This window comes from Megalops cyprinoides, chromosome 7 (genome assembly GCF_013368585.1).
Source record: "Megalops cyprinoides isolate fMegCyp1 chromosome 7, fMegCyp1.pri, whole genome shotgun sequence".
NCBI lineage: Eukaryota > Metazoa > Chordata > Actinopteri > Elopiformes > Megalopidae > Megalops > Megalops cyprinoides.
This window is the reverse complement of record NC_050589.1, coordinates 201,705-224,272: the sequence shown is the minus strand read 5'-3', so window position 1 is coordinate 224,272 and position 22,568 is coordinate 201,705. Positions and strand designations below refer to the sequence as shown.

Sequence of the window (22,568 nt, the reverse complement as noted above, 5' to 3'; positions counted from 1 at the left end):
TTATGATATATTTCCATTTCTGTAATACTTGTATGATTGCAGTGAGAGTGGCAGTTAGACAGATTACAGAGAAAGAGACACTTTGCACATCTTTGCATACTTCGTCACCTGAGAGGATTTAGTGCAGAAGCCTGGAAGAGCTGAGCCTCTCCTTTAACTGCAGGCACATTAATCTACACACATTCCAGAGGTTACACTTCTTTCATATATAAACTCCACAAAAGCCATAGTGGGTTCATATATAAACTGCATTCTCTCTCTCTTTCTCTTTCTCTTTCTCTCTCCCTCTCTCTCTCTCTCCCAGGGTGCTCGTGGAAATGATGGTTTGCCTGGCCCTGCTGGTCCGCCTGTAAGTATAATTATAAATATTATGGTTATGAATGTTTTCCTGTTCTTTTCATGCTTTCTCTTATAAATGAGATTAATTTGTTTGTATGAATATGGACTCAGTTCTTCCCCTCGTCTCGGTCTCTCTGTCTCTCTGTCTCTCTTTAGGGTCCTGTTGGTCCTGCAGGAGCGCCTGGATTCCCTGGGGCTCCTGGTGCAAAGGTGTGTAAAATCTGTCTGTTTTAGAGAACCCAAAACAAGACCAGGGGCCAAGCACTCAAGCAAAAGTGAGGTTTTCTAGAGGGGGTTTAGTAACCATGGTAACCTATCAGGTGCATCAGCCACTGTAAGGAAGCCTTCTGATCAGAGCCAATCATACCAGCCTCCTTTCCTCTCCTCTGAGTCAGTTTCCTGTTTTCTCCTTATATGGGCGCACAGCCTCAGCTTCCTGCGCTGTCCGGCTGCTGAACGCTGAGGGGGAGGAGTTAGCTTTTTAATCGGGGTATAAAAGCGCGGAGCCTGTCCTGCTCCCGCTCAAACTGCACAGCACGCACTGCTCTGTGCTTTTGTGGATATACAGACATCATCACATTTACAGCATCCAGAGGAAAATGAGGAGGATCTCCTTCCATCTCGCAGGCTGCATCACAGTCTGCTCTGATTGGCTGATGGCAGTCAGTGGGAGGGCTGATGACAATCACATTCTTCACATGAATGGGTGACTGTGTTTCATCCCATCATGCATCTGGCTTCCAGTGATGCACTTCCAGAATGACCCCTAACACAACTACACTAGTGATTTTCTTGTAATAAAAATACGTGGTTTCCAGAACACAGAAGCCATGTGGATTTTTTCTATGATTAAGTTTTATTCCCCCCGCAGGGTGAAGCAGGTCCCACCGGCGTGCGAGGAGCAGAAGGAGCACAGGGGCCCCGGGGAGAGGCAGGCACACCGGGATCTCCCGGCCCCGCTGGTGCTGCTGTGAGTACAACAGGAGAATCCCTCCGTTTACCTGACACACTGACACCGCTGCGCTCTTACCGCTGAAGCTGCTTCTGGACTTAAAATAAGTAAGTGAGGGATCTGTGCCCTCCGAATGAGCCATGTGTGAAACGTCAACATGGAGGACAAAGCTTATTCATGGCACCTACCATTACACTTCAACCATATCAAAGCACAATGTCATTAATACAGGAATAATTATAACTAGCATATTGAAGTTGTTAATATTGTGTATATGTGTGATGGAAGTGGGGACGTGCATGTGAAGTGTGCTGGGAGGCAGTGCTGGTGTACAGCTGCAGCGAGTCCTCCTCACTGAGTTTGTGTGTCTCTGCAGGGAAACCCCGGCACTGATGGCATCCCTGGAGCCAAAGGAGCCACCGTAAGTGTACACCTCTGTCTATTAATAATCATGCTCATACACTAAGATAAAACTGTATTCATAATCATATCCAGACACTTCGATAGTACTCTCCTCTCCCACCTGTAAAGCTACAGTTAGCTCTGTCTGTATGAGCAGCGTCGAAGCTGGGGCAGGTCAGACAGCAGCACTCTGCCTCAGTGCAGGACTCCTCTCTCCCGTCAGGTGCTCTGTCTGCTCTCCACATGGGCCCCGTGGCCCCTCCCTAATTAAAAGGATACATCTTTTCCATATGAAAGAGCAGGCCCGTTGGACACTTTGACCCATGACCTTTGACATTTGACATGATGTGGCTGATGACCAGGGCAGGTCAGAGCAGCATCAGTCTGCATGTTGACCCTCCGCCAGCCCTGTAGTGCTGTATAGCTCTGACTCAGCTCATCTCTGTATAGCTGTGACTCAGCTCTGTACAGCTGTGACTCAGCTCTGTACAGCTGTATAGCTGAGCTCTATATGTTCTCTCTGTACACTGTAACTCTTAACACACCATTCATTTATTACATTACAATCAAACAGAAATATAAAACACTGACCAACATTCATATCCAGATTATGGTAATTACATGAATAAAATTAATAAAATATTCTTCAAGATTATTATACATTTTAAATTCACAATAATAGTATGATGAATGAATTTGAATTATTTATATTTTTATATATGGTCATAACTAAATTAGATGTAAATAGGCTTGTTTTGGGATGGGGATACAGCTGAGTAACGGGAAGATTAAGAGCGGGCTGAATGTTAGCTTTTTTCTTATTGAGGTTACTGAGTGTCAGTGTTGTGGCAGGTTATTGAGTGAGTGATGCTCTGGTTCTCTCTGCCTTCCCCGGCAGGGTGCTCCTGGTATTGCAGGTGCTCCTGGTTTCCCTGGTCCAAGAGGACCCCCTGGACCTCAGGGAGCTACAGGCCCCCTTGGACCCAAGGGTCTGCAGGTACGGTCCCCACAGCCCTGCTCAGCGTCCCGCTGCTTGGCACTGTGTCTGTATCTGCGCCGGAATGGTGCAGGGTCATGTCTCTCATGCAAATCTCTCCCTCTGTCTTTGTCTGTCTGTCCTTCTTTGCAGGGAGACCCTGGTATCCCAGGATTCAAGGGCGAGGCTGGACCCAAAGGAGAGCATGTGAGTTCAAATCAGAGCTGCCTGACGTCAGCTGGCAGCCTTCAGTTTGATATATAATATAACAGCTGATCCTGTTATATTTCACATTACTGGCATTTAGCAGATGCTGTTATCAAGAGCAGCTCAGTGCATCTAACACAGTGGCATGGAAAGTTGCACAAACAGGACTAACCACACATGAGAAAACGTCAGCACCAAACACAGTGCTGAGGTTGCAAGTGTGTGTACACGTGTGCCGAGATCAATGCAAGTGCAATGCAAAATGCAGGCTAAGGACTATACCATTCCAAATACAACACTAACACGTGCTCTGAGGTAAACTTCCACATAAAACCCTGAAGTACACTTCCACACATATAATTGACATAATATGACAGAAAAAAGATCTTTCCTGTGGGGCCTGTGAGGTCGTGTTTGGGGAGGGGCTGTGAGGTCTTGTTTGGGGAGGGGCTGTGAGGTCGTGTTTGGGGAGGGGCTGTGAGGTCACACTCAGGGAAGTCTAATCAGGCAAGTGTTTGGCCACCCCACACAGGGACCTGCAGGGCCCCAGGGAGCCCCAGGTGCAGCGGGAGAGGAGGGAAAGAGGGGCGCGAGGGGTGAGCCAGGCGCCGCGGGGCCCATCGGACCCCCCGGGGAAAGGGTGAGTGTCCAACGCCTCCGCACACCTGCTACTTGAGACTCCAGCACCTGGCTGACCAGCTGAAAGCTCATTCAGGGCTTGAAATGTCCATCTTTTCTGTCCTGAGCAGCAGTTACACTGATTCAGACCTCAGGAACTTCACTGCTGATTGGCTGCTTCATGCCAGTGAGCCTCTGAAAACACCCAGACCCGAACAAGAGAGAGGCCACACCCTCACTGTGATGTTCAAAGCTACACCCTCACTATGATGTTCAAAGCTACACCCTCACTGACTGATGTTCAAAGCCACGCCCTCACTGACTATGATGTTGCAAAGCCACGCCCTCACCGACTGTGATGTTCAAAGCCACGCCCTCACTGACTGTGATGTTGCAAAACCACGCCCTCACCGACTGTGATGTTCAAAGCCACGCCCTCACTGACTGTGATGTTGCAAAACCACGCCCTCACTGACTGTGATGTTCAAAGCCACGCCCTCTCTGAATGTCATGTAGCAAAGCCACACCTTCTCTGACTGTGATGTTCAAAGCCACGCCCTCTCTGACTGTGATGTTCAAAGCCTCGCGCTGGGGTTACAGGCATTAGAGGAATGCGTATCACGGTCGGTCACATGGCTGAAATGGTCCGAGGTGGAAATAGGAAGCTGCTACGCCTTTAGCTTCAGGACTGACAGGAAATCTCATATTACCTGCCTTTGATAAGATATTCCCCCTACTCTTTCCTGCAAAATTCCCTTCCTGAGATGACTGGACATTAAGATGGTCCACAATAAGAGGTCAGAAATCTCATGGAAAGTCAGGCTTCTACATAAAAATGTTTTTACTCGACTTTTTACTTGAGTATTAAGATTAATTAATATCTTGTGTTTCATAAAAATATTATACCTAATAAATTCATAACAAAGGCAATGTCTGAGACTGATTCTGTGTTACAAGATGGCTGACTCTGTTTCCAGGGTGCTCCTGGTAACCGTGGTTTCCCAGGTCAAGATGGACTGGCTGGTACCAAGGTAAGTGATGTCATTGCTAAAAGGCCAGTCAGAGAGAAGCACTATATTCTTAAAGCTTCACTAATGTAAGAGGTATGACACAGTCGAGCACTGTAGCTCACCGGAAGAACATGCTGCTTAATAGAAGCATGTTAATCTGATTCTGATCTGAGTGTTTTTTATTGAACTCAGAATAGTGTCCCAGTGCATTGTGGGTGCATTTTTAACACAGCCAGCTCTGGTGATTCTTCATGTGAAGTGTATTCTCAGTGCTTTTCCCACTGCTTGTGTGAAAGACATGCTTTGGAATGGCTGTGTTTCGGTTAACCCTTTACACTGTGCAGGAAGCGGTCTGCATTGGCCGCCCTCAACATCTCAGGACACTTCTCTGTCTCCCCCCTTTCCCCCCCTCCCCCCCACAGGGCGCCCCAGGTGAGCGTGGGCCTACAGGTGTTGGAGGACCCAAAGGTGCGAACGGAGACCCGGGACGCACAGGAGAGCCGGGGCTTCCAGGAGCCAGGGTGAGCTGCAACACAGCACCCTGCGTGTACAGGGAGACACACACTGACATGTAACTGGCTACCTTTGATGTTCTGATAGCAGCTGAAACTGAACTTTTCTGAGGTCAGTGTGACAGGAGGCAGGCTGTGGGTGCTGCCTTATAGCCAGTCTTGCTGTTTGCAACGTCACAATCATCAGTCATCAATCCATCTCTCTGTGCTCGGCTTGCAGGGTCTTACTGGTCGCCCTGGTGATGCTGGTCCTCAAGGCAAAGTTGGCCCTACTGTAAGTACAGCTGTCATCCCTGCCCTGGTACCTCCCGCACCTCCTGCCACCTCCCGCACCTCCTGCTGAACCCAGACTCTGACAAAGCAGCATATCGACAGTGAGAATGAGACATATGTAAATAGATATAAATGCTGATTTTGAAATATTTACCTTTACCCCCACAGCACTTACCAGAGCTTAGCTGACACAGCTGTCTGTTGCTCCTGTAACTTTTGAACATTCGTATTAAAATAGTTCTGTTTGCTCCACTTATAACACCCCCCCACACACCCCTTTACACACTCTACAAAAGATGAAAACAAAAGTGAGACATCCTCTAGCATTTACATTGTAGCTGAAACTGTTCCCCTTATTCTACAGTCTCACAGCAGAAACTCCACACTCAGACACACACACACACTCATCCCTGCTCTCACACACACACACACACTCATCGCTGCTCTCACACACACACACACACACACACACACACACACAGACACACACTCATCCCTGCTCTCACACACACACACACACACACTCATCGCTGCTCTCACACACACACACACACACACACACACAGACACACACTCATCCCTGCTCTCACACACACACACACACACATCCCTGCTCTCACACACACACACACACTCACACACACTCACCCCTGCTCTCTCTCACACACACACACACACACACACGCACACACTCATCCCTGCTCTCACACACTCACTCACCCCTGCTCTCTCTCACACTCACACACACTCACCCCTGCTCTCTCACACACACACACACACACACACACACACACACACACACACACTCACCCCTGCTCTCACACACACACACACACACACTCACCCCCGCTCTCACACACTCACACACACACACACACATACATACTCACCCCCGCTCTCTCTCACACACACACACACACTCACACACTCAGTCTCAGCGCTGCTCTGAGGTACTGCTCTCACTCCCTACAGGGTGCTGCTGGTACAGACGGTCGCCCTGGGCCGCCTGGACCCCTGGGAGCCCGTGGACAGCCTGGCGTGATGGGCTTCCCAGGACCCAAAGGAGCCACCGTGAGTAACTCTGTGTGCAGGAACCAATGGGAGGGCTTACAGTATTCCTTACATTTTTCATATTTTCTGTAAATTTATGGAACATGGATATCATTTGCATATGTTATATTGCAGTGCATTGTGGGTGATTTCACATTGTGAATGTTCTGCATGGTAATGGACAGTGTGAAAGTTCCCAGCATGCTCGGCTGCACACACTCTGTTGCAGTTGCTGTGGCCTGATGTCTCTGTGGCCTGATGTCACTGTGGCCTGATGTCACTGTGGCCTGATGTCACTGTGGCCTGATGTCTCTGTGGCCTGATGTCTCTGTGGCCTGATGTCACTGTGGCCTGATGTCACTGTGGCCTGATGTCTCTGTGGCCTGATGTCACTGTGGCCTGATGTCACTGTGGCCTGATGTCACTGTGGCCTGATGTCTCTGTGGCCTGATGTCACTGTGGCCTGATGTCACTGTGGCCTGATGTCACTGTGGCGCTGATGTCGCTGTACTGCATGTTTGTGTGTGATCAGGGGGAGCCTGGCAAAGCTGGAGAGAAGGGGCTGGTGGGAGCTCCAGGTGTGAGGGTGAGTCTCCTCTCTATTTAATCTTCTGAACACAGACAGGATGCAAGATGTCATAAATATACCTGCAAATCAAAACATCCTGCAGCTATTCACTGCCTACCAAAGGGTCGATATGTTGTTATTTTATGTCTTTCATTACCAGATGGATGTGTCTACCGAAAGATTGTACAATGTAGGAGCAGTGGCCACAGAGGAACAGGGTCACATGAGCTAAATCTGCTCTCAACTTGAGGACTCAGAAAGACACATTTATGAAACTTATTGCAGGGTCAGAAAGACTTGCGTTCTGCTTAGCACCTCAAGTGTTACCATCTCTTATGGTTAGTTAACATATTAATGGTGTAATGTTTGAAATTTTTCTTACAGAGAAATTAACCACCATACAGTTATCAGTTGTTTTGAAGTTAAGGCTCTGTGCAAGTTTGTAGTCTGTTGGTTCATGTGGTTTTGCTGATGTCACACATCTGTGGAGACACTACACGCAGCCCCTGAGGTGACCTGCAGTCTCTCCGTCCCACCTGCAGGGTTTGCCTGGAAAGGATGGAGAAACTGGACCTGCTGGCCCTCCTGGCCCTACTGTGAGTCCCCCCCCCCCCCCCCATAATTATAATTATGCTCATTACAATAACAGATTCTGTTTTCACCAGACATCATTTTATTTGTACTTGTACATTACTTGTAAAATGTATCCTTATATAATCTATTTAATATGTCTACATCCTGAAGACCTGACCTTTGACAATTAACTTCGGCTAAACCCTGGAAGAATACAGTTACTGTTCTGAGAAACTGCTGTGTGCAGAGATTTGGGGCTGTCAGAGTGCTGGAATATCACAGGCAGCAGCACCTGCCTCTTTCACCCTGCACCAGCATTAGCAGCTGTGAACAGTGCAGGCTGCTACAGTATTACAGTATTACAGTTTCCCTGGATTGCAGAAATGCTTTAGTGTTGAGGACAGTTATTGCTCTTTCAAACACAGTCATCATGCCTAGACGCCTGTGAGTTCTGGCTGTGGTTTCTCTTCAGGGCAGTTTTTGAGAGTCTCTCTGGATTGTAAAATCGCTGGGATGTGGAAAACAGAGTAGAGGACACAGTTTGGGAAACTAACCGTTTCACTCATCATGACGCCCCAAGGCGGACAAAGTAGCAGCCAATCAGATACCTGCTGCTGGAAACACCCGCCTGCTGTGCGGTGGAGCTGAATGGGGGGGTCCTGCCACATCGCTCCCTTTGTTTGGGGTGGGCGTTGTTACGGGCCTATCCTGCTGTTCCACTGCCCCCACTCTAGTAATTACATCCTTATTAAGCACAATTACTGGATTGGAATAAATACAACTCATGAATAAATGACTCCTGAGAGTGAAATGAGTTCCTGCTATACGTCATGCCAAGGGCACGCTGGAGACAGCCAAGATTCATGCGTGCGATTTGCTGTGTTACATCATGACAGGGACTCGCTGGAGAGAGAGGAGAGCAGGGTCAGCCGGGCCCGTCCGGGTTCCAGGTGAGTGCCTTTACCTGTCCTGCCTTCTCATCTCAGACCAGACCTGATGCACATGGTGCTTATCTGTCAGTTTCTAAACGGACAGGTTATCCTTGAGTTATTCCTGGCATGTTATCAAATTTCACTCCTTCCCCTTCCACTCCATTTGCAGGGTCTGCCCGGACCTGCTGGGCCCGCAGGTGAGGCAGGAAAACCCGGAGATCAGGTGAGGTCCCCCCACTGACACACCTGTCACATTTCTCTGCTTGTTACATGCCACATGAGACAGCCAATCAGTTCAGCTGATGAATCAGTTCAGCATCTCTGTATCCCTGTATCCCTGCATCTCTGCATCCCTGCATCCCCGTATCCCTGTATCCCTGTATCCCTGCATCCCCGTATCCCTGCATCTCTGCATCCCTGCACCCCTGTATCCCTGTATCCCTGTATCCCTGCACCCCTGTATCCCTGTATCCCTGCACCCCTGTATCCCTGTATCCCTGTATCCCTCTACCCCTGCACCCCTGTATCCCTGTATCCCTGTATCCCTGTATCCCTGCACCCCTGTATCCCTGCAGCCCTGCATCCCTGTATCCCTGTATCCCTGTATCCCTGCATCCCTGCACCCCTGTATCCCTGCAGCCCTGCATCCCTGTATCCCTGTATCCCTGCATCCCTGCACCCCTGTATCCCTGTATCTCTGCATTCCTGTATCTCTGTGCAGTTGCTCTGCAGTCAGACCACAGTCCTGCCACACTCTCTCATGCTGCACGTTGAACCCAGGCTGTAGGGCTTAGAACCCCTTGTGAACCAAGTCACTCTGACCCTTAGGGTTACTGGAGTGAGTGATTGTGTGGCTGGTTGAGGATTTGGTATTTGGGCCGATGTTTGCTTGATTGATGGTCATGTTTCTGTGCAGGGTGTCCCTGGAGAGGCTGGTGCGGCAGGTGCAACAGGAGCCAGAGTGAGTGGTCTATTTTACACAGCACTTACACACCCACAGCACTTACACACCCAAAGCGCTTACACACCCAAAGCACTTACACACCCACAGCGCTTACACACCCAAAGCGCTTACACACCCAAAGCACTTACACACCCACAGCGCTTACACACCCAAAGCGCTTACACACCCAAAGCACTTACACACCCACAGCGCTTACACACCCAAAGCGCTTACACACCCAAAGCACTTACACACCCACAGCGCTTACACACGCAACGCACTTACACACCCAAAGCGCTTACACACCCAAAGCGCTTACACACCCAAAACGCTTACACACCCACAGCACTTACACACCCGCAGCACTTACACACCCACAGCACTTACACACCCACAGCACTTACACACCCACAGCACTTACACACCCACAGCACTTACACACCCACAGCACTTACACACCCACAGTGTTTACACACTTACAGCAATCAATTTTGAATGCCATGTAGATAAAAGCAGCTGCCAAATGACTAAATGTAAACATTGCATGAAATACTACACTCTGACTGGTCTGCGCCCCCCCCTCCCTCCCCTCCCTCTCTCTCTCTCTCTCTCTCTCTCTCTCTCTCTCTCTCTCTCTCTCTCTCTCTCTCTCTCTCTCTCTCTCGCCCTCTCTCTCTCTGTCCACCCCCCGCAGGGTGAGCGAGGCTTCCCAGGAGAGAGGGGCGGAGCCGGGCCCCAGGGCTTGCAGGGGCCTCGGGGTTTGCCTGGGACTCCAGGAACTGATGGGCCCAAGGTGAGCGCACCTCCCTGAATCATTGTAACACCTTTAAGGTGTGTACAGATTATAGGTTCCACCATAATGAATATTACAGTTACAGGAATAGTAGACGTAGTGAGGCAGAGTGAGTCAGAGATACACCGGGGCTGAAAGGCAGAACTCAGGCTAAATGCTGCCGGGGATGAGCAGGGAAGGTAGTTACAGTGTTAGTTATGATATAAAATTGTGTAGCTGTGATGTTGTACTTTAACATAATGCTAACCTAAAGCAGCTCTGTGTTCCTGCCTGACCCCACTCTGTCTGTCTCTCTGTCTGTCTGTCTGTCTGTTTTCTCAGGGGGCCATTGGTTCTGCAGGGAGTCCTGGAGCTCAGGGCCCCCCTGGCCTGCAGGGAATGCCCGGGGAGAGAGGTGCCTCTGGCATCTCAGGACCTAAGGGTGACCGAGTGAGTGCCATACCACATCTGCACCTCACCTGCAACTCACCTGCAACACACCTACAGCACACCTGCAACTCACCTGCAACACACCTGCAACACACCTGCAACACACCTGCAACTCACCTGCACCTCACCTGCAACACACCTGCAACACACCTCCACCTCACCTGCAACTCACCTGCACCTCACCTGCAACACACCTGCAACACACCTACAACACACCTCCACCTCACCTGCAACACACCTGCATCTCACCTGTACTTGTACCCCTCTCCTCCTGCTCCTCTTCACTGCGTGCGCATGTATATGTATGTGTGCGTGTGTGTGTGTGTGTGTGTGTGTGTGTACCGGAATTGCCTTTAACACTGAAAAAAATCAACTCTGAAAAGACATTTCCCCTGGAGGGCAGGGCTGTTATGAGCGCTTAAATGTCTACTACTTAAAGCATTATGTGAAATAGCTTTTGTCTCACTGTGGAAAGAGTGAGGAGGTTTTGTCACATGGTCACTACTTCTCTGTCTCTCAAAGGGTGACAACGGAGAGCAGGGACCTGAAGGAGCTCCTGGCAAAGATGGTGCGAGAGTGAGTATCGATCAGGGCGAATCACTCAGTATCAACCCTTACGAGTCACGCAGTATCAATACTCTCGAGTCACAATGGATTGATCCTTAGCAATCCTGCAGTATTAATCCATAGGAATCATGCTTTATCATTGCACAGGAATTGTCTGAATTGTCTCCATGTGCAGTCACACAGCGACTGTCTTTATTCTGAAGTAAAGAGTCTTAACTAATTAAAACGGAATCTTTTCCTGTTTAATGAGACAGGAAAATAATGGACAAAGAATAGGAAAGAAATAGATATTTAGCATGCGGATACTTTCAGCTCTGCCTGCATTACCTGGATCATTTCCCTGCATGCAGAGTTCAGTGAGGTGCTTTTCCCATGGAGTGGAGTCTCACTGATTGAGTGCCCCAATTAGCCAGCTCACTCAGGGTGTTTCTGGGCAGAGTGTAACTGCAGCCCACATGGGTTTGGCTATATTGGCCATATTTGTTCAGGTTTCGACCTTTCTCACCTCTGTCTGTCTCTGTTCCTCTCAGGGGCTGACAGGGCCCATTGGCCCCCCGGGTCCAGCTGGTCCTAATGGACTGAAGGTGATATTCGTCTGCTTGTTTGATACAGATGTTTTATTTACTGGTGTCGTCAGTGATCAGGCCTCAGTATTTCAGCGCCATAATGACTCATCCTGTTCTCTCTCTGTCCTCTCCCTCTCCACTCCGCTTTCCCTGCCCCCTCCCTCTCCCCCTCTCCCCCCCCTCCCCCTCAGGGTGAAGCTGGTCCGGCAGGTCTCTCAGGTGCTACTGGTGCTCGTGGTGCTCCTGTAAGTCCCTCTGTTGTTAATTTCATAAAATGAAATGAAAATAAAAACCTCATGAGTACGACATTTTATCTCCATTTCTGTACCAGGAAGCACTTTCATACTGAAGCTTAAGATCAAGATTAACACTTAAGTCTTTTCAGTGTTCGTGGAAACAGTTCTTTTCTGTGTCTCAGCAAGCCATTTTAACAGATATTAACACAATATAACAATGTAACACATTTGACAGGTTTGTGTTACATCTGTTCATTCTGATTATTAGCTTGGCCTTTATCTGGGGTGACTTACATATCTTAAATGTGAAAGGTAGGCATTTCCACAGTGTGATATTTACTGACGCAGTTACCCATTGCCACAGTGTGATATTTACTGACGCAGTTACCCATTGCCACAGTGTGATATTTACTGACGCAGTTACCCATTGCCACAGTGTGATATTTACTGACGCAGTTACCCATTGCCACAGTGTGATACTGAAGCAGTTCAGTTCTTTACCCACTTGTTGACCTGACCTCACCCACCTCTGTATTTCAGGGTGACCGTGGGGAGCTGGGACCCCCCGGGCCCGCAGGCTTTGCTGGTCCCCCTGTGAGTATGCAGCCCTGATTGCCTCTGTGAATCTGACACAGCACAGCACAGCCCAGCACAACACTGCCCAGCACAGCACGGCACAGCCCAGAACAGCACAGCCCAGAACTGCCCAGCACAGCACAGCACAGCCCAGCACAACACTGCCCAGCACAGCACGGCACAGCCCAGAACAGCACAGCCCAGAACTGCCCAGCACAGCACAGCGCAGCCCAGCACAATACTGCCCAGCACAGCACAGCACAGCACAGCACAGCCCAGAACTACCTAGCACAGCACAGCACAGCCCAGAACTGCCCAGCACAGTACAGCACAGCACAATACTGCCCAGCACAGCACAACACAGCACAGCACAGCCCAGAACTGCCCAGCACAGCACAGCCCAGCACAATACTGCCCAGCACAGCACAGCACAGCACAGCACAACACAGCACAGCAAAGCCCAGAACTACCTAGCACAGCACAGCACAGCCCAGAACTGCCCAGCACAGTACAGCACAGCACAGCATAACACTACCCAACACAGCACTGCCCAGCACAGCACTGCCCAGCACAGCACAGCACAGCCCAACACAGCACTGCCCAGCACAGCACTGCCCAGCACAGCACAGCCCAGCACAGCACAGCCCAGCACAGCACAGCCCAGCTCGGCACAGCACAGCACAGCCCACCTCGGCACAGCACAGCCCAGCACAGCACAGTACAGCCCAGTACAGCCCAGCACTGGTTGAAAGCAACAATACTCTGGACTGAAGCGTGTTTCTCTCGCCGACCCACAGGGTGCTGACGGACAGCCTGGGGTGAAAGGAGAGCAGGGAGAGGGGGGGCAGAAGGGTGAAGCAGGTGCCTCTGGCCCCCAGGGCCCCTCAGGAGCTCCCGGGCCACAGGTTTGTGTATTTATACATCTTTCAAGATAATTAGAAAATTACCTTTGTTAGACTTCTGCACTGTAATGTCACTCTTTAACCAAGTAGAATGAGATACAATTTTAGTTTCATTATGAAGTGATTAGCACCTCACCTCTGAGTCCTGTGTGCTCAGTCGAGGAGAATTGGGGTGCTGTGAAAAGTCACTCATTACGGAGAGAACTGACCTGAAGCTCTGCCTCTTGCAGGTCTGCACAGGGCTGTGTGGTGTTCAGTCTTCTGTGATTTAGGACATGATGGAGAAAAATCAAGCTCACTTTGTGTTTTCTTTCCTTCATCCCTCTTTCTGTGCTTCAGGGCCCGACTGGCGTTCCTGGACCCAAAGGTGCTCGCGGTGCCCTGGGCGCGCCTGTGAGTGAGCTCTCTATGAATTTGGGCATCTGCATCACCAAACCCTCCTCCTCAGTCACTGCATTTGGTCTGTATTAAATCTGCTCTGATCTGACAATGTCCTCCTGTCCTGTTAGGGTGTCACCGGATTCCCTGGTGCTGCAGGCAGAGTTGGACCTCCAGGCCCCAATGTAAGTCTCAGAACCACTCTGGATCCACTTTTTCCAGCTCTCTCAGGAATGAGCCTTATTGGCCAGGGCAGATGGCCTGGGCCAATCCGGGTGTGAGTGCCTGCAGGGCGTGGAACACCGTGTTGCAGTAGAGGGCTTCAGAAAATCTGCAGGGCAAACAGGATACTTTAAATGTCAGTGTTTGTTTTTGCAGTAGATACTTGATAGGATATATGACACTGCAACTGTAGACAGGTGGAGTGATGTTGTAACTAATTTTCATACAATTTCTATTTCGATGCTGACCCTTCATGGCTCACAAAAGAATCAGTGTGTGTAACAAATAAAATAGAGCCCCAAATTATTAGTGTGAACATAGCAAACAAAGCCATCAACACAGCATCCAGCCCCCCCCCCCCCCCACCCCTAAGTCTGAGTGATTCATCAGCAATACACAGGGACAGTTATTGCTCGGTTCGCTGGCAGGAGCAGGAGTTGGGAAATGGTTGCACAGAGACAGACAGCAGAGCAAACAGGCCCAACAAACTGAAGAAAACTGAGGAAAACAGTAATGTGCATCAGCTGGCCAGCAAGACTGAGAACCACTGTTAGCTGTTTGCAGAGAACAGTGATTGAAAGCATTCTTTATGCAGAGCTGCAAACCTCCAGGCCGACCCTCCAAGCAATGCAGCTCAATGCAGTTCAAATTGAAACATGTAGACAGAGTTTCCATCATTCCATCTGCTGAGTACACACTGACTCACAGTAAGCTCAGTTGTGCAATAAAGGAATTTCAACATGAAAACATGACTGATTAAGAAAAAGCTCAATATACAAATATGAACATGCTTTACTTTGGGAATTTAGAAGAGGACTGTCCCCCCACATTACAAGCACTCATAAAGTTATTTACTCATCTGAATCCTATGGTAAGATAAAGCAAATACCCAATTTTTTGCCAATATATCCAAATAAAGAAACATACTGCTTACCTTTGGGGTTTCTACAAAAAGCAGCACCTTCGCTTGCTAGCAACAATGCTATAGCAAGGTCAGGACCCAAACACAGGAGTCTTTGAATGTGCCTGTTAAAAAATGTCCTAATATTATGACCAACCTCCAATGAGACAGTCTGTCTTTGGGCCTTCCAGCACATTCTGTCTGGCTGTACATACCTAGATCATTTGAGAAGAATATTTCGTAAAGCTCACTTAAAGGATATCTGCTAAATTTGTGAGTGAATTTCTCATTGGATGTAGGTATGTATCTGAACACAATGCCAAAAATGTCAAAACATTTCCCTAAGTTCCCAGGGGCCTTCAAGAATATGGCTTCATCCGCAACAAGAGTTCCTGACAGCAACGTCAACATGTGTCTCATAAACTCCGCTGCAGGAGAAGCAAAAGCAGAAAACATACCTTTTATATTATTCCTCTTGTTTTGCATTATTTTTAAATGAGGCTAAAATTCTCAGTGTTAGGCTTTTCACTCATTCTGATAAAATCTGGAATTTATACTGATGATTTCTTTTACTGAGACTCAAATATGTTGATAATTTGGTTTTCCTCAAGTACAAGATTTATTTTTGAAGTATGTTGCTGGAGAAAAGAGAAAGACTTAAATTTATCAAATCTTATTTTAGAATATTTTTACATTGGCAAAATGAGAGAATTGTTTTTTACAGTGTGATTATCTGTTGTTGCCCTTTTGGGATGTTGCATAGACTTTATGGAAATTGTTATTACATAACAGTATGCATTATAACAGTAAATATATGTAAAATAGCCGTTTTTTGACCCTTCCTCACTCACACGCCCCCCTAACTCTGAAATATAAACTCAAATTTAAAAGACCTTTATAAGCATAACAAACACAAAGAATAGTATTACCAAAGCAGGTGGATGGAGAAAGCAATGTCTCTGTCCCTCTGTCGCTCAGGGTAACCCCGGTGCTGCTGGCCCTGCTGGCCCCGCAGGTAAAGATGGGCCTAAGGGTGTCCGCGGTGACCAGGGTCTTCCAGGCAGGCAGGGAGACGCTGGGCTGCGAGGGGCTTCTGGACCACCTGGAGAGAAGGGAGAGTCCGGCAAGGACGGTGCACCTGTGAGTGTCCTACACCTGCACTGACTCACCCTAAAGCAGAGCTGGAAGGAGGAGCTGGAACCAGCCTGGATCATTATCCCCCTTTCCCACTGTAGAGCTGGAACCAGCCTGGCTCATTATCCCCCTTTCCCACTGTAGAGCTGGAACATAACGAGGACGTTGCATTACTGGTATATAACGAGGACGTTGCATTACTGGAATATAACGAGGACGTTGCATTACTGGTACTGCCTCTTAAAGGCTAACCATTAGCAAAGTCAGGATTCTGCATAACTTTGTTGTTTTTATCAGTGCTGAAAATGACAAAATAAACGAAGGAGCTGCTACATTAATCATTCAGCAGGAGTTTGCTGGGACAAGCAGAGATTACCAAAGGAAAAAGAGGAAGTCTCATAATTTAGGAAAACCTTGTGCTTTTCAAACAGCTTTGGACTGAACACATTGCAAGTAGCTATTGGAATGAAGACCTCATTGTGAAAAGGTTAACCAGCGAATCAGTCCAAAAATTCTGACTTAAGTTTCAATGTGAAATTACACACAAAAATGTTAAAGTGATTCAGAATCAGTGAAATGTTATGTGCTACAGCTCTGGTTGCAAGTAATGCAAAATAATAGCAGAATGGCATTAGAATATCAATCATGCTGTACTGGGGTCAGCCATGTAATGTGAGTTGTGATAACGAGCCTCTAGCTCCACAATGGAAAAAAGGAATAAATGTCCACATGACAGGGAATGGCTCACTGTCACTCCAGACTGACTGCCCTAATCTGTACCTTCACCTGACCACCAGGGGGCTGCATCCTCACCTCACACTGCGGCTCTCCAGTGTGTTTTCAGCACAGTACCCACATCCAGTGATGTCACTGTAATCAGTTTTCATTTGCTAAAACCTGCAAAGTGATGTACAGTTCTTCCCTAGTTACAGTTTTGTGTGCCTCTATACCCACTGCCAGTCCCTGTGCATAGTCCTGCCTGATTGTGAGGATTGTAAAGACGGTTCTTACCTCATGTGTTCCTCATGTAGGGTGCTGAAGGCCCCTCAGGTCCTCAGGGTTTGGCTGGACAGCGTGGTATTGTGGGATTGCCTGGACAGCGTGGTGAGAGGGGTTTCCCTGGCCTTCCTGGACCCTCTGTGAGTAAAAACGATGAGACTCTGCTGACCCTTCACTATAACTCTCTTATTTTACCCTCTGGAGTGAGATACTTTTGTACTGAATTACATTTGAATGAAGAGAGGTGTGCTGTGTCTTACCATTTCCATGTCTTTTGGCCTCCTTTTATGACTGTACAGCTGTGGCTGAGAGTTATTATAGTTTATTAACATTGATGATAATGATATATACCTATTTTCAGTCTCACATTCTGAAAACTGACATTAAAGAAGTCTTAACACAAACACTGTCCCATCTTAAACAGATGTGACAGAAATAACATGTCAGTACCGCCCCCTGTTGGTAACTCTGAGAGTTGCTCCTCTCCGCAGGGTGAACCTGGTAAGCAAGGTGCTCTTGGTGCAGGCGGGGACCGGGGCGCCCCAGGCCCTGTGGGACCCCCGGGTTTAACTGGACCTGCCGGGGAGCCTGGGAGAGAGGTCAGTGCCTCTCCACCACCTGTTATAGTAACATAATAAGCATAAAGATAAATATTTATGCTGTCTGTTTACATGAATAACAGTGTGTGTTTGTAATGAGAATCTGTACTCCTTTACTCAGCTTATGTGACATTTTCAAAGAGTTATTCTCAGTACAGAATTAATAACATATGCCAACTAAACTAAAATTAAAAAAACACACACTGAGACCTGGTTATTGTTTGACTGTATATATCTGCATTTTACTCAGACTGGAAGCACATTCTCAGTGTTTGCATTACTCTTAGTGGTACAGTTGGATTGTAATGTATTGCATGTTATAACTGTGCTATGATGAGGAGGTAAAATTAAGGCCATAGAAGAAGGTGCACAGTCCTGTAACCATGGAAACATCTCTGTGACATCACAGGGCAATGCTGGTGCTGATGGGCCTCCTGGAAGGGATGGAGCTGCTGGAATCAAGGTGAGAAATTCCCACAATGCACCACTGCAACAGGGAGTGTCAGCATTAATTACAGTGTCTGTGAGATCAGACTGTGAATACTGAAATGTTACCCCTGTGTCTATGAGTGCTGTAACGTTATCCCTGTGTCTGTGAGATCGCTGTATCTGTGAGTGCTGTAACGTTATCCTGTGTCTGTGAGATCGCTGTATCTGTGAGTGCTGTAACGTTATCCTGTGTCTGTGAGATCGCTGTATCTGTGAGTGCTGTAACGTTATCCCTGTGTCTGTGAGATCGCTGTATCTGTGAGTGCTGTAACGTTATCCTGTGTCTGTGAGATCGCTGTATCTGTGAGTGCTGTAACGTTATCCTGTGTCTGTGAGATCGCTGTATCTGTGAGTGCTGTAACGTTATCCCTGTGTCTGTGAGATCGCTGTATCTGTGAGTGCTGTAACGTTATCCTGTGTCTGTGAGATTGCTGTATCTCTGAGTGCTGTGACATTATCCCTGTGTCTGTGAGATCGCTGTATCTGTGAGTGCTGTAACGTTATCCTGTGTCTGTGAGATCGCTGTATCTGAGTGCTGTGACATTATGACTGTAACAGTATCCCTGTAACAATGAATCAAGACAGCAGCCATATTAAAAGAGGATGATTGAACCTGCCTACCCAAGCCCTGTGCTCAGTTTCCTCCTGTCAGTACTGACTGCTGTGTGCTGCCCCCTGCAGGGTGACCGCGGTAACACAGGTCCCATCGGTGCCCCTGGCGCTCCTGGGCCTGCCGGCGCCCCCGGTCCGGCTGGGCCCACAGGCAAACAGGGAGACAGAGGCGAGGCTGTGAGTACCCCGCCCACACCTGTGCTGCTCAGCCAATCACAGAGCCCGCTGCGAAAGACCCATACAGCTCTGTGAAAGATGCTGTCTGACTCATTTTTGGTTTTCTTTCCAACCGTTTATTTCACCTTGGTTGTTTGAGGCCATTTAGGCTAATTATTCTAACCTGTTGACTTCAGTTCACAGAAGTTTGATTTTATTAGGTTTGAATGGTTTCTCCTACAGAGAAAAATGTGCGTAATTTATGGATAAACAAAGAATTCACACATTGAGTTTATTTTAATTGTCAGATGCAATAGGAGAGGATCAACAGGATCAATCACAGGCTGATCAATCACATCGATCAGATCAGCTCTTTGTCAATGACATAACATTTTACAGCAGATTGTGAATGGTCTTTTAAGGAGATTACATTTTAGAATTCATAATATTGTGTATTTTAAATTTAAGTCCTGTTCTGAGGAGGTGTTTTCTCCCTTTCTCTCTCTCAAAGGGTCCTCAAGGACCAGCTGGACCCCCTGGACCCGCAGGAGCTAGAGGAATGGCTGTAAGTACCCTCGTCCCCAAACACACACACACTGTCCCCAAACATAAACACACACACACACACTGTCCCTGCCTGTACACACTGTCCCCATAAATACACCCTGTCTGCGTGTCTGAAGCACTTGCTAAGATATGTTTGCCTCCAGCAATATAAACCGATGATCGGAACAAGTTCTGAATAACCAGGAAGTTAGTTCAGGTCAGCTACAAATGTTTCCCCACAAGGCGTTAATGTACGTCAGTATTTCCTTCTCTAAAATGACCTGCATTTTCAGGATGCAGACGAACAGATTCACAGCTGACCCCTATGTCTCTTCCCCTCTGCAGGGGCCCCTAGGGCCACGCGGAGACAAAGGTGAAGCGGGCGAGGTGGGCGAGAGGGGTGTGAAGGGCCACAGGGGCTTCACTGGCCTGCAGGGTTTGCCCGGACCTCCTGTGAGTAACTGACCCGCTGCTGCAGCTCAGAAATGCTGGGTTTAAAGTGACCCTTTTTGCTCAGTCTGTTTCTGTTCCCTCAGGGTCCTGCTGGTGACCTGGGTGCTTCTGGACCTGCTGGCCCCAGTGGAGCAAAGGTGAGTGCAGGGTCACGGGACAGGAAGCATACTGACCTGCCCTCTCCTGATGCCGTGTGTTTAATAGTAACATCACTGTATTAGTAAAAAAGATCAGTGTCCCTGACCTTATAGGAAAAGCCTGTGTTCAAACTGTCCTACCTTTGCAGGGACCCCCTGGACCCCTTGGTCCTGCAGGGAAAGATGGAGCAAATGGCCTTCCTGGGCCCCTCGGACCCCCAGGGCCACGCGGCCGCTCTGGAGAAAATGGACCTGCTGTGAGTAGTGCCTGACCTCTGAACTCCAATGTCCAGAAACAGCCAATACACTGCAACAGTGTGACAGACATCTGAAACGCCATCCACATTGACAGCCACAACAAGGCTCAGTAAAGACTAAATTAAGTCTCAGCAATGATTCAGTTAAGTCTCAGTAAAGACTCCACAAAGGCCAAGTAAAGACTCACTAAAGTCTCATTTAAGTCTTAGTAAAGACTCAGTAGAAAAAGCCTATAAATCTGCATAAGGAGTTCTGGGAAACAAAGAAACAGGAGTAACAAATATGAATAACTCCAAACAGTACCAATATGATATTTACATTTCCTGTGGTACTTTCTGTCTGAGCTCCATCCTCCATCACACCATGTGTGTGTCTCCCCTCTCAGGGTCCTCCTGGTAGCCCTGGTCCCCCTGGTCCTCCTGGGCCTCCAGGCCCAGGCATCGACATATCGGCCTTCGCAGGCCTGTCTCAGCCCGAAAAGGCCCCTGACCCCCTCCGCTACATGAGGGCAGACGAGGCCTCTGACTCCCTCCGGCAGCACGATGCCGAGGTGGACACCACCCTCAAGTCCATCAGCAGCCAGATCGAGAACATCCTCAACCCTGAGGGCTCCCAGAAGAACCCAGCACGCACCTGCAGGGACCTCAAACTGAGCCACCCCGAGTGGACGAGCGGTGAGCGGGGGGCAGGAAGGGGCGGGGCATCGGTGCAAAATAATAAATAATGTAAAAATATGACAGGAGGGAACTAAAGGATGGAGAGCTGGAGGAGGGAAGGGAGGAAGGGAGGAATGGAAGATATGAATTTAAACTGGATTTGCTTGGAAACAGCAGAGGATAGTGAGAGCAGCTTACTGCTCTCTAACGCCTTTATACTGTTGAGATTTTAGCGTGACTGCTGTAGCTTTCTGAAGGGTCCAGCTGGAGGTTCACTATGCGGTCTGACCCAGAGTACCAGTACAGGAGTAATTCTGACCATCACAGGGGATGAATAACAGCTGTGTCCAGTGAAAGTTCTTCCTGAAAATGAGCTCAAACCCACCTGAACTCTGTGCTTCTTTCCTGTTCTACAGGTGACTACTGGGTTGATCCTAACCAGGGCTGCACAGTTGATGCCATCAAGGTGTTCTGTAACATGGAGACGGGAGAGACCTGTGTCTATCCCAAACCCTCCCACATCCCGCGCAAGAACTGGTGGACCAGCAAGAGCAAAGAGCGCAAGCACATCTGGTTTGGAGAGAGCATGAATGGAGGATTCCATGTGAGTCACACTCAGCTCCATATCAAAAACAAGAAAGAGAGGAAACTTTCTGTCTCCCATGTCACTTCCCCACAAAAATTCAAGCAAGCTTTATTGACATGAACCATGCAGATGTACAGTATTTCATTCACTCATTCGTTTTATTTGTATAGCGCTTTTCACAACACAAGTTGTCACAAAGCAGCTTTACATTGTTCCCAGGCCTGAGACCCCCTAAGAGCAAGCCTAAGGCAACAGTGGCAAGGAAAAACTCCATTTCAGGAAGAAACCTTGAGCAGAACCGGGCTCAGAGGGGGGGCCCATCTGCTTCTGGCCGGCACTGAGCAGATAGAGTTAAAGACAAGTTGTACGCAGTTGGCTTTGATGGGCAGGGCAGCGAGGTAGCAGGACTGGAAATCGGGATGAGACGCTTGGGCTACAGCTCCAGACAGGAGCCCGGAGCAAACAGAAAACAGTGATTAGTAGATGATAAGAATGGCAGGGATGTAGAGAGAGAGACAGGAGAGGAGTGGCAGTGAAAAGGTGCCAGTGTGCAACAAGGAAAAAAACCCCGGCAGGCTAACATTATGGCAGCATACCTAGGGGACAGGAGGCAAGGGACCAGCATAGTCATGACAGCGACCATGAAGGCAGTCAACACCAGATCACGGCACAGAGTCCATGATAAAGTGACAGCAATGACCACTTAGTCCACCAAAGCAATTTTCACATAAATATGCGAACAAAATGACAATTAACCAAAAATGTGTGCACATACATACATACATACATACAGAAACACACATATATTTATTTACTTACATTTATATAGTTACTGTGCAGATGCTTCCTGCCCATTGTCTCTCTCGATGTGGCAGATGCACATCATGCTGCTGAAGGTCCAGTATTCCCCTCACTTTGTCATTTTTCTTCATCTTTCCATTGTTTGAATGTGGGGAGCTGTAATTCAAAATATTGGAAGTACTTGTCTCCAGTTGTTTACAAGTTATTACAGAGAAAG

The 22,568-nt window shown here is 48.3% G+C and overlaps 1 protein-coding gene across 1 annotated transcript in view; it reads left to right on the top strand.

Annotated features, from left to right (window-relative positions):
• LOC118780146 (collagen alpha-1(II) chain-like) overlaps positions 1-22,568 on the top strand; it is a 41,316-nt gene that overhangs the window by 16,312 nt on the left and 2,436 nt on the right. Inside the window, 36 exon segments of the mRNA XM_036532473.1 lie at positions 305-349; positions 496-549; positions 1,211-1,309; positions 1,668-1,712; positions 2,592-2,690; positions 2,823-2,876; positions 3,409-3,516; positions 4,472-4,525; positions 4,927-5,025; positions 5,237-5,290; positions 6,262-6,360; positions 6,872-6,925; positions 7,450-7,503; positions 8,377-8,430; positions 8,582-8,635; positions 9,329-9,373; positions 10,050-10,148; positions 10,470-10,577; positions 11,100-11,153; positions 11,675-11,728; positions 11,902-11,955; positions 12,487-12,540; positions 13,320-13,427; positions 13,764-13,817; positions 13,934-13,987; positions 15,904-16,065; positions 17,091-17,198; positions 17,550-17,657; positions 18,067-18,120; positions 18,828-18,935; positions 19,426-19,479; positions 19,806-19,913; positions 19,997-20,050; positions 20,200-20,307; positions 20,694-20,982; positions 21,381-21,568. Of these exon segments, the coding sequence (XP_036388366.1) occupies positions 305-349; positions 496-549; positions 1,211-1,309; positions 1,668-1,712; positions 2,592-2,690; positions 2,823-2,876; positions 3,409-3,516; positions 4,472-4,525; positions 4,927-5,025; positions 5,237-5,290; positions 6,262-6,360; positions 6,872-6,925; positions 7,450-7,503; positions 8,377-8,430; positions 8,582-8,635; positions 9,329-9,373; positions 10,050-10,148; positions 10,470-10,577; positions 11,100-11,153; positions 11,675-11,728; positions 11,902-11,955; positions 12,487-12,540; positions 13,320-13,427; positions 13,764-13,817; positions 13,934-13,987; positions 15,904-16,065; positions 17,091-17,198; positions 17,550-17,657; positions 18,067-18,120; positions 18,828-18,935; positions 19,426-19,479; positions 19,806-19,913; positions 19,997-20,050; positions 20,200-20,307; positions 20,694-20,982; positions 21,381-21,568 (3,051 nt within the window).